At 43.5% G+C, this 12,680-nt stretch overlaps 1 protein-coding gene across 1 annotated transcript; it reads left to right on the top strand.

Moving 5' to 3' along the window:
• The first annotated feature begins 1,319 nt into the window (after positions 1-1,319).
• LOC138647518 (uncharacterized) lies at positions 1,320-9,796 on the top strand. The gene is made up of 2 exons (XM_069736555.1): positions 1,320-1,424; positions 8,780-9,796. Exon 2 carries the CDS (start codon positions 8,838-8,840, stop codon positions 9,582-9,584), a length of 747 nt encoding a protein of 248 aa, XP_069592656.1. The 5' UTR covers positions 1,320-1,424; positions 8,780-8,837; the 3' UTR covers positions 9,585-9,796.
• Positions 9,797-12,680: the final 2,884 nt, after the last annotated feature.

Raw genomic sequence — 12,680 nt, 5'->3', positions numbered from 1 at the left:
GTTGTTTCATTTCATAAGACGTAGATCTCCCTGAGAATCTGCCTTCAGATGATGAAAAGTGGCTGACAGAGTGTCAGTCAGTACGTGTCTCACACTGGTAACTCTCCTCTCATTTATAATAATTACTGGAGGCAGATTCGGCCCATAGATCTTAACTGCTCATTTACATATTAAGAAAAACGTGGATTTCTCTGGGGTAAAACATCAGATCGCAGATATCAAGGTATCATTTTATTCAACTTTGCACTTCTATATAGATGACTTAGTAGCGTTGATGCTACTGACTGATTCCCTTTAAGTGATGGCATATTCTAGTACTTACAAAGATAATAATCCTACTCAAGTTTTAGACTTTGCATCAGGTAGTGAAGAGGCTGGTTGGCATCCGTTACTCGTCAGAATAGTCTGCATTCATGCAATTATTTGTTAGAAACCACAGGATAAGTTTCTGTGCGGTGTGCTGACGCGGCGTCATTAATCACCAATGTCTCTATACTGGGAAATGTACGTAAGAAACCAGAATCCGGTAACTGTAGGCAGCTCTCAAGTCTCCCATCAAGATGTAAGCATGCATCAATTAGCGTGATGTCTGCAGAGTTCCTGTAACCAGGAGGGTCTCTTCTTAGTTAATGACAGTAACTCTACACAGCAGCTGTAAGCGAAGCTGTCAGCCGGGATGAGGTTTCGCTGCCACAATCCTCCAGGTGTAATTATCCAGCTCCTGTGCTCCAATACCTGCACACAAGATTTCTATAGACTCCTATGAAATGAGTTCAGTGACTGGCAGGTAAGATACGCTCTTATATATTTATAGTCTGTATGGAGAAAAATAGTTAAAAAGTTGCATAAAAAACTTCCTGAACTTTTACCATTTGCAGAATAGACATTATCCATTTTTAACCTTCCACCATTTTCAGCCCTAGTAAATCCCATGACCGGCGGAGAATTTGCATCCAATGTATTGTCACATCACTCCATATTAGTATTATGTTTGTGCAAAGTAATATTATTTTGTTTGAAACTAGATTATATTTCCCTAGCTATGAAATATTTGCTTACATTTATAACAGCTTAAAATTGGTGTGTGGTTTTGATCCACAGAGAGAGACACCAATTGGCAAGTTTTAAAGGGCCGTAAAATGTTATTTGACCGATTTTGAATTTAGTAATATACATTAATTATGAAATCGGCACACATATGTCTTAATTTTAGTGGCCCTTTTTCTGCCTTGGCCGCTCCACCCTCTCGTTGGTTGTGACGCAAGTTTCGTCACGTGATGAAGGGGGCGAAGCTTCACTAATGTACTGACCCTGACAACCAACCTCATGACATTACTGACACCGAGAGGAGGGAAGCTCAGAGCGGATGTGAAGCTGCCAGGACGCCGGGACTTTGATGCGGAATGTATAACTAAAGTATATTAGTAAGTTTCATTTATTTCTATTTGCACAACGTTAAAATAACTTTTTATCTCCCTACGCTTCTACGTAAATATATACTGAACTAGATGGTGGCCTGACTGATTGTCATAAATATATTTTAATTAGGATATATTCTTTTGTTATCTCTGCTTCTGCTAAATTCCACATGACATGCATGTCTATATAATTACATTATCAGACTTTTCGGATCCTATATTAGATCAATTTTACTGTATAGTTTTACACTTAAAAAAACAAACATGTCGTACGTATAAGGAAAAATTCACACGCCTTTGAAGTGCGGAACATTTTCGGATTGCAATGCTCCTCTCACCCGGCAGCTCTGCTGACCTGGAGCTAACTGCCTCATAGTGTACACTATATGGAGAATAGTATTGGGACATTTTAATAACTGAATTCATGCTTTACATTCAGTCCATTGTCCCCTGTGTATAACATCCGGCCCCTCGCCCCCCTCCAGTGTATAACATCCATTTGGGGAAGACCCTTTGCTTTTCCCCATGACTGCCCTAAGTGCACAAGGTCCATACAGACATGGTTGGGAGAGTTAGGTGGAAAAAACATCCAGCAGAGCTCAGCCCCATCCAACAGTTTTCGGATAACCTAGATGGCAGATTTTGAGCCCGGCATCTTCCCGACATCAGGGTCTGACCTCACAAATGCTTTTCTAGATGAAGCGGCAAAAATTCCCACAGGAGCCTCCAAAATCTTGTAGTAAGTCTTCCCAAATATTAGGAGCTGTTGTAACGGCGAAGGAGCCAACTCCATATTAATGTCTAATAATATAACATAGGAGGTAGTAAAAGCTCCTATGGGTGTAAGGCCTCCTTCACATGTCCTGGTGATGGGTGAGTTCCGTGGTTCGTGTCAGTGTGCCGTCCGTGTGTCCGTGTGCTGTCAGTATGACATGTATGGAATCAAATTCAGCATAGAAATTAACTAGTTTTACGTATTAAAAATGTTCAAAGATAGAGATAGACAGCGATGAGGAACATGATATATAGAAATATGTTTGTGTGATTTCTAATCGGTGCTTAGTGTGCTTATTTTTCTGCACTTGTATTTATTATTTACCGTAAATAAAAATGTTGTGGGGGTTCTCTTTAATTTTCATAACCAGCTGAGGGAAAGCCGATATCTGGGGGTGATGTTAATATTCTGGGAAGGGGACAATAGCTATAAAGGTTGCCAGGCTATTAATATAAGCTTACAATTGTTTGCTTAGCCTTTACTAGTTATTATAAGGGGACCCAAACAAAGTAACGTGGGTCACCCCATATTTATTAACCAGCAAAGACTAAACAGCTGCTGTCTGATATTAATACCCTAGGAATGGGCCATGGATGTTGGCCCCCTCTCAGACTAAGAACATCAGCCCTCAGCAGGCCAAGAAATTACGCTTTCATTAGATGTGCAGATTCTGGCTCTTAGCCTCTATACTTCCCACTTGCCCTGGTGCGGTGGCAAATGGGATAATAGTTGTGAGGTTGATGTCAGCTGTTTTTTTTACATCAGTGTTGCTACCACTCACCACACCAGCCGGAACACACTGAGCTGAGCATGAGAACACGGCTGCGTGTGACTGGCGGTAACCTTAATGATGTCATCGCTGGTCACAGGCAGTGGCTCTTATGCTCAGCTCAGTGTGTTCTGGCTGGCATCATGAGCAGTCCCATCACTGATGTGACTGCTCCCCAAACCATCTGGACCGTTGCGGGACATGGGCATTAATGTAGGGGGGTTGAGGAGTGTTTATTCCAATCAAAGGATTTTGCGTGTTTATTTCTATTAAATGACTTTACTGTCTGTGTCTTTATTAAATTTGATGATGGTGTTAATAATGGGGGTGTCTTAGGCTACTTTCACACTAGCGTCGGACTCTGCGTCGGGCCGAGGTTCCGACGCTAGCAGTGAAACGGAGGCACAACGGAGGCAGCGGATGCATTTTTCCTGCGCATCCGCTGCCCCATTGTGAGGTGCGGGAAGGTGGGGGCGGAGTTACGGCCGCGCATGCGCGGTCGGAAAAAGCAGTCCGTTGGCAGCAAAAAACGTTACATGTAACTATTTTGCTCCCGGCGGTCCGCCACAACACGGCGCAACCGTCGCACGACGGTTGCAACGTGTGTCAATGCGTCGCAATGCGTCGCTAATGTTAATCTATGGGGCAAAAACGCATCCTGCACACAACTTTGCAGGATGCGTTTTTCCCCTAAACGATGCATTGCGACGTATTGAAAAAACGCCAGTGTGAAAGTAGCCTTATAGACGCCTCTCCATTACTAACCCAAGGGTCTGATGTCAGCAAACAAAAATGCTGACATCAACCCCAGAACTATTACCCCACTTGCCAACGCATCAGGCAAGTGGGAAGAGCGAAGGCTAAGCACCAGAATTGGCACATCTAATGGATGCACCATTTCAGGGGGGGATGGGGGCTGATGTTTTTAGTCTGGATGGGGGACAATATCCATGGTCCCTTCCTAGGCTATTAATATCATCCCGCAGCTGCCTGTTTAGCCTTAGCTGGTTACCAAATATAGGGGGACTCCAAGTCATTTTTTTTTCTCATGGGGTCATCCCTATAATAACCAGTAAAGGCTAAGCAAACAGCTGTGAGCTGATATTAATAGTCATAACCGTTATGGCTATTGGCCCCTTCCCAGAATATTAACATCAGCCCCCAGCTGTTGACTTTCCCTTAGCTGGTTAGGAAAATTAAGGCCATGTTCACACAATCCTTTTTTTAATGCGGAACCGCTGCGATTTTGCCGCTGCGGGTCCGCAGCTGTTTTCCATGCAGGGTACATTACAATGTACCCTATGGAAAACAGGAACTTCTGTGCCCACATTGCGGTAAATCGCGAAAAAAGCCGTGCTGAATAGCTGTGGTAAAAAAGAAGTACCATGTCACTTCTTTTTGCGGAACTGCAGCGGTTCTGCACCCATTGACCTCCATTGTGAGGTCAAACCCGCAGTAAAACCCGCAGACGAAAAAAATATCTGCGGGTTTTCTGCGGTTTGTGGTGCAGAACCACTGCAGCAGGAAGTGCGTGGGCGGAGTGTGGCTGCCCCCCCATGCTCCGATGCCACCCCCCCGTGCTCCGACGCCCCCAACAGCCACCCCCCCCCCCCGTGCCCTAATCTCCCCCCCCTTATACTTACCGGGCCTCCCGGTGTCCGTCCGGCCGTCTTCTCCCTGGGCGCCGCCATCTTCCAAAATGGCGGGCGCATGCGCAGTGCGCCCGCCGAATCTGCCGTCCGGCAGATTCGTTCCAGGCACATTTTGATCACTGTGATAACCTCACAGTGATCAAAATAAAAAAAAGGTAAATGCCCCCCCCTCTTTATCACCCCCATAGGTAGTAACAATAATAAAATAAAGAATTTTTTTTTTTCCCACTACAGTTAGAACTAGGGTTAGGCGTAGGGGTAGGGTTAGGGGTAGGGTTAGGGTATTTTCAGCCATTTTAACCCTAAAAAAAACTTCCTAGAAAACACACAGAAACTGCACTAAAAACCACATAAAAAAAAACGCATCAAAAAATGCATAAAAAAAACGCACCAAAAAACGCACCTGCGTTTTCTGCCAAGAGCTGCGGTTTTTAGTGCAGAAAAAACAGCAGGGAAATCAGGAACGTGTGAACATGGCCTAAGGGGGACCCCACTCCATTTTTATTCTTTAATACGCGCTACCCAGCGGGTGATACAAGTCTAATCAGCGTTGCCTGGTTGCACTGATTGCAGGGACAATAAGAGAGTAGTACTTTGTGACTATTACAAGATAATCTACTATAAAATGTAGATAGATCTGTATAAATCTGCAGTCACAAATATAAGTATAGTTTATTTTGATAGTGTTATATATATGTGGGATAACATGTTTCATAATTGTGCTAACATTGTTTGCAGTAAGTCTAAAACAGTGTTAAAAATAATGTTCAGCTCTTTAGGGCACAACCATGTGTGACTATAAAACCTGTATCAGCAAAGATTTTTGCCCTGTGTACTGTGAAAGGTGAAATCCACTATGCAGCATAAATGAACATAAAATCCATACTACATGTCAGTTCCTGGTGCAGATCTTTTCCACAGCATGTGCATGAGATTTCTTAAAACTGACATCCATTTTGCTGGTGCTGAAATAAGCATCTGCATGCAAATCCACCATGTATGGGTTTCTTAACACGTTGCATATTTTTCTGTGTATGAATCCAGCTGAAAAAAAATGCAGCATTTGACAGTACCAGCAAAAAGAATAAGATTTCTAAAATCTCATGCACACGAAGCTTATTATTTCCTTGCAGATTTGATCCACCAGTGCTTTTTTTTAAATAAAAAAAAATCTGCAGCATGCCAATTCTTTCAGTGGTTTCACAGCGTGTTTCGCCCATTCAAAAACACATCAAAACACCTGCAGAAATACAGAAAAAAAATGCTTATTTTATGCAAGGTTTTTACTGACAATACTTTTTTTTTTTGCATTCGAAAAACCTGTTGCAAATACTGAATGTGTGCACATTTTACCCTATTGGTTCTGGGTGGACTATGGTTTGCTTTTATGAAACTGATTTGGTGCAGGAATTTTGCACTGACAAAATCAGCACCAAATTTTGCAGATTTTGTTGTAGAGATACTGATTATTTGCCATGTTTTTACCCTCTGCGTTGCAAGGCTATGTTCCCACGATGAGTAATTCCTGACTTTTTGATGTTGCAGCATTTCTGCATCCATAAAGCAAAAATTATTTGCATTTTTTTCGTTGCGTTTTTAGTGCGCTTTAACACGTGTTTTTTCGTGCTTTTGACTTTACAGTTTTTGTCCCTTTTTGCTATGTTATACTTTAAAGAAAGCTGCTTCGTTTTTTATTTTGCTGATATTCGGCTTTGGAAAAACTTTACTGATATAGTCTTGTGCGAATTATACGTCTTTTTAGTGCATTTCAGCAGGGGAGTCGCACTTGATTACCTGCGGATTTTCCGCATCTAATGCAATTTGATGGGGAAGAGAAATTGACATTTTGTGGATTTGAAACACGCACTGTGGGTCGATTTACAATGCGAAAAAAAAACATAAAACACATCCACTTTGCTGAAACTGTAAGACACAGATTTTTGTAAAGCGAAAATATGTAGCGTCCAAAAGTCACCAAAAATTCGTGGGAACACATCCTCAGGCCGGTTTCACACGTCCGTTTTTTCCACTACTAGAGATAATAGTGTGTGTCTGTGTGTGATACTTGCACACATGTGCCGCATCAGTACCACACGGACGGGCGCCAGAGAAGCAGTGGTACAGTAAGCGCTGCTCCCCGCTGCCGGGTGCTGAAGTCGGCTCTCATCATTCTCCCATGCTCTGCATATTTGCAGGGTTGAGGTCACCTTTGTATTGTTAGATGACATCAAGCCCACGGATTAGTAATGGAGAGGCGTCTATAAGACACCTATCCATTACTAATCCTATAGTTGTATGGTAAATAAAGACACAGCCAGAATAAAGTCCTTTTTATTTTGCATGTGTCTTTATTTAACAGATAACTATAGGATTAATAATGGATAGGTGTCTTATAGACTCCTCCTTATGACTAATCCGTGGGCTTGATGTCACCTGACAATACAAAGGTGACATTGACCTCATAAATATGAACCCAACTTGCCACCATTACAGGGCAAGTGGGAAGAGCTGGGCAAAGCGCCAGAATTGGCACATCTAATTGACGTGCCTTTTCTGGGCGACTGGGGGCTGCTGTTTTTAGGCTGGGGGGTCAATATCCATGGCTCCTTACCACCCTGAGAATATCAGCCCCCAGCTGTCTGCTTTAGCAAGGCTGCTTGTCATTTAAATAATGTTTTTAAAAAAACAGCGTGGGGACCCCTCTATTCTTGACAACCAGCCTTGCTAACACTGACAGCTGAGGATTGCAGTCCCCAGCTGTCAGTTTTGCCTGGCTGGTTAAAAAAAAACACAGGGGAACCCAAGCCGTTTTTCTCATTTATTTACAGTGCAGGCAGTGGGTGAGGAATACTCCCATCAGCCGCCTGCGGCCACTGTTATTATTGGCAGCCGGTGTAGGCTGATGGGAGTAATAGCCCCATCAGCCATCGCCTGCTGTCATTGTTCTCACTTGAATATAACTCTCATCGTTCTACCCTGCTCGCGCTGATTGCCGGCAGAGCAGGGAAGAATGATGAGAGCCGTCTTCAGCACCTGAGAACAGTGATTACTGTACCGATGCTTCCCTAGTGTCTCTGTGTGTCACACGGATGACATCTTAGTGTGTCATTCGTGTGCATGACGTTTTGCGGCCTGTGCTGGCGGTAAAAATGGACATTTCTACGTGTGGGTCACACGGTCCATGAAAACACACGGACATGTGCACAACAATGTAGATTTCAATTGGTCTATGTGTGTCACACGTGCACATGGATGGCACACTGGGATGTCATCAATGAGACGCGTCCTGGCGCCTGAGAAGCAGCGGTACAGTCAACGCTGTTCCCCGTAGCCAGGTGCTGAGGACGGCTCATCATTCTCCCCTGCTCTGTCAGTGACCAGCATGAGTAGGGAAGAATGATGAGAGTTATATTAAAGTGATAACAATGAGAGCAGGCGGCGGCTGATGGGACTATTACTCCCATCAGCCTACACCTGATGGGAGTATTCATCACCCGCTGCCTGCACTATAAATAAATTAAAAATACAGCGTGGGTTCCCTTGTATTTTCTATAACCAGCCAAGCAAAACTCACAGCTGGGGGCTGCAAATGTCAGCTGTCAGTTTCAGCAAGGTTGGTTATCAAGAATAGAGGGGTACCAATGCTGTATTTTTTAATTATTTAAATAAATAATTTAAAAAACGATTGAGTCCCCCCTTATTTTTGACAACCAGCCTTGCTAACGCTGACAGCTGAGTTGCAGCGCCCAGCTGTAAATTTTGCCTGGCTGGTTGTAGAAAATCAGGGGAACCTACGCCGTTTTTTTCATTTATTTATAGCGCAGGCAGTGGGTGAGGAATACTCCCATCAGCCACTCCTGCTGTCACTGTTATTAACGGCAGCAGGTGTTGGCTGATGGGAGTAATAGTCCCACAGTTGCACTGCAAGTATTACATACACAGACACTGACATCTCCTGAACCCTTTTTCTGGAACCGGAAATGTCAGGACATTTGAAATCGGCCTCAAAGGGTGAAATCTGGAACCTGACTTGCTGAAAATTTACAATTCTCACCATGGATTAAGTTACACTGCAGAGTTTTCACCCAGTGCATGAATGAGATTCAGTAAAATATGTATTTCTATTGTGATGTTTAGCAGATGACTTGATATCTTTTTTTCTTAGATCCTCCACAGACGTCAGCCTCTCCGATCCGTCCAGGCACCCTCTGGTTAGGTCCTACATGTCTTCATATGAAGTAAGTCGAATTGTGCTGAAGTGTCAGAAGGAAAGAGATGATGCCCTCCGAAGAGAGGAATCAGCCAGGGACAAGCTGAAGCTACTTGAGGTGTCTTCACGTTCCCAGATACAGGAATTGAAAGCCAAGCTTAAAGAAGTGACCAACGAAAACAAGAATCTTCACCGAACTGTGAAGAAACTCAGATTAGACCTGGGCCTAGAAGGGAATCCAAGATTTAAAGGCAAAATGACCAAGGATATCATCAAGGAGCTATATGAGCAGGAAGACCAGTGTTCTCATCTGAAAGAGGACAACCACCTTCTCTCTGTGCAGCTCCGAGAAATGGTTCCTATCATTGTACAGACACAGCAGCAAAAATCCGAGGTGCAGACTCAACTCAAGGACATGGAGAGAAAAATGCGAGATCTATCAAAAGAAAACACCCAGCTGGCTCAATTTTTGCAGGAAAGCAAAAAAGAAAGAGAGGACTTGGAAAGGGCTCACTTGAGGCTCAAGAAATCGATCGAAGATGCCAAGACGGTTACGAGCCGGTCTATACAAACAACCACGTCCATTCCCGTCACTTTACCGACCACTTACAAAAAATTCTCCAGAGAATCCAGCAGCTCGCAGGCTTCACAAGTTACACAGGAGCAAAGAAAAGTTTCATTAGAAGCAAGTATCACGCCACCGATATCTGCGGGAAACGCCCAGAAACCATACTACAGGACTTTACATAATCAATCCTGACAGATTCTGAAAGGGTCTTCCGTTTTTAAGATATTGTCTGGAATTGGAAAAACATGGCTACCTTTTTCCAAATACAATGCCAGCCATGCCTACAGGTTGTGTGTGGTATTGCTGCTCTACAACATTCACTTCAATGGAGCGCAGCCTCAATATAACCAATAAAACAGACATAACCTGAGTTGTGCTGTTTTTCTAAGAATTCAGACATGTATTTCTAGAGAGGTAGACATCCCTTATGCATTTTGAAATTAATAAAATGTACTTAAAATTAACTTTATCAAACTTTGTATTTTGCATATATTAAAATACGCCAAACAGAATTGAACAAAACGATTTATGCTGCCTTGGTCCGGTGTCCAGGCCTCGGTGACAATAGGACAGGACAGACTTCACTTCTGAGGTCGGAATACTGGACCTGGAATTCTTCAAGACTCTGACGATTACTAGGCCCACCATCTTATGAGGCATTATCGTGATGCACATCATGGCATCGCGTGAGCTTAGAGAACATCAGAGATGCCCAGAATGATGGGTTAAGGATGCCAGCCGCAGAGGTGAATAATGTTTTGATACGACTGTCACAGAGGACTAGACTGGACACTGGACCAGGTCAGTAAGATTGTTTTTGATCAACTAATGCCTTTTCGTCATTTTCAACCAACAGATTTATGGCGTATATACAAGCTATGCCAAAATGTGTAATAGATCAGAATCCAATTCTGAAAGACAGAGGATCTCATGACTGCCATGCATTAAGTCACAATGACCATTCTACTGAAATTCAAGGGAGTTACAGAAAAAGCCAAGTACTACTTTACACCCGACACTTCCTAACTAAATTAAATGGGGGAGGGCAGAATTTGTGAGTGATGGTATGAGAGCCGTTAGACCCCATTCTCCTTATCGGTGAAGATCTCTCGACCTTTGAGATGTCAGCAAATAACATAGTCTAAGAGGATATCATAGAAATGTACTTACCTGTTATCTTTTTTTAAAGACATCTACGACCTGTCTACAATATGCAACTTTTTTTTTTGCGACTTATGTAGAATTACGTTTTAAGAATGTCGTACTTCACGACGATAAAAGGTAGACCATGCCCCATTTTATCTTCAATGTTAAATTTTGGCATAGGTACTAAAACAACGTTGATAATTTTGTTTAAGGCATTTACAATAAAGACATGTCATAATTTGCATTAAAAAAAAATCCCTCAAACATGATAATAAATGTCCCTCTTTAGGCTTTCTCTTCAAAGGGTGTTTGGTACCTTTCTGTGGATCAGCTGGTTCATAAACGTGAAGAATGAATTCAATGGACAGATAGGGTCCGATTTATTAAGATTTGCATAGCACATGCACATGCTACACCAATCCTACTGGGCAACACGGCGTCAAATTCATTAAAAGGCACATGCCACTCAATGACTTTGGTGGCATGTGCCTAGGTGCACCTCTCCAGAAATGCTACTCCAGTCATGACTAGAGTGGCATATCCAGGGTACAAAACACCGTCACTTTTAATGAATTGGACAAGCAGGTGTAGCCACATCCTGTTTGCTTCCCAGCATCACCCATTTTAGTAAAGCAGATTCGAACTGGTGCCAAAATATGCAAAATTTTTGCCCAACTCAGTGAGCGACAAAAATTAGGCGACTTTTCAAACGTGTAATGACAATTTTCTGGTGTAAAAGCTTTGATGCATCGGCCACATTGAATCAAACCTTTCATTTGTGACACATGCACAACACGCCATCCATCCCCAGTAATTACATTTGTAGGTCATCATACCATAATTAAATGTTGTGTCCTAGTGACTAACATAATGTAACGTCCAGTCTGTGATATTATTTTCCTCCTCTACAAGCTACCAACTTGAAAACTTATGAACTAATTACAGACCATATTTTGGTTCATATGAGACCGCCCTAATCTACATATACGGTAAGTTTGCCTGGAGGCCAGCAGATGGGTCTTCAAATGTTCCGTCTTGTTCATAAAACTTCAGATGATTTGCCAAAACCGATAGGTGAGAATCGTGTTTCTGTGATTGTCCCACGATAGACAGTTGCTAACGATAATCTGCTGGTGGGATCAGATCCTCCGAGTACAAGTACTAGCATTAGACATGTTAATTATTTATGCAGCTGCCTGGAAAAAGACGAGCCGAGCTAATAGGAGCTGAACAGACGCAGTGATGAGACAACCCACCTGGAAACATTACACATAGCTACTGACCTAAAATAGTAGGACAAGAATAAAACAAATAGACTAATGAGAATGGACAGGGGTATGGCAAAAATTAGGTTAAGTGCACACTGTCTTTAAAGGGAACTTGTCACCCCCAAAATCGAGGGTGAGGTAAGCCCACCGGCATCAGGGGCTTATCTACAGCAGTCTGGAATGCTGTAGATAAGCCCCCGATGTATCCTAAAAGATGAGAAAAAGAGGTTATATTATACTCACCCAGGGGCAGTCCTCGTCCCACTCCGGTCCGATGGGTGTCTCGGTCCGGTCCGGCACCTCCTATCTTCATCAGATGACGTCCTCTTCAGGTCTTCACGCTGCGGCTCCAGCGTACTTTGTCTGCCCTGTTGAGGGCAGAGCAAAGTACTGCAGTGCACAGGCACCGGGAAAGGTCAGAGAGGCCCAGCGCCTGCGCACTGCAGTACTTTGCTCTGTCCTCAACAGGGCAGACAAAGTACGCCTGCGCCGGAGCCGCAGCGCGAAGACCAGAAGAGAACATCATCGTAAGAAGATGGGAGGCCCCGGACCGCCACGCCCATTGGATCGGACCACCCGCCCAGGTGAATATAATCTAACCTCTTTTTCTCCTCTTTTAGGTTACATCGGAGGGCTCATCTACAGCATTCCTGAATGCTGTAGATAAGCCCCTGATGCTGATGGGCTTAGCTCACCGTCAATTTTGGGGGTGACAGGTTCCCTTTAACAGATAAGCAGAGAAAAAGTTGCTGGAGCAGCGGCGGACATACCATTGGTGCAACCTGTGCAGCCATCCAGATAAGAACAGGTGAGCACTACCATGAGTCCTGTGTCATGTCAGCAGTAAAGCCTCCTGAGGTCATTCATGTGTGGG

This window comes from Ranitomeya imitator, chromosome 8 (genome assembly GCF_032444005.1).
Source record: "Ranitomeya imitator isolate aRanImi1 chromosome 8, aRanImi1.pri, whole genome shotgun sequence".
Classification (NCBI taxonomy): domain Eukaryota; kingdom Metazoa; phylum Chordata; class Amphibia; order Anura; family Dendrobatidae; genus Ranitomeya; species Ranitomeya imitator.
The sequence above is the reverse complement of the archived record's forward strand: the minus strand, read 5'-3'. Positions and strand labels throughout refer to the sequence as shown.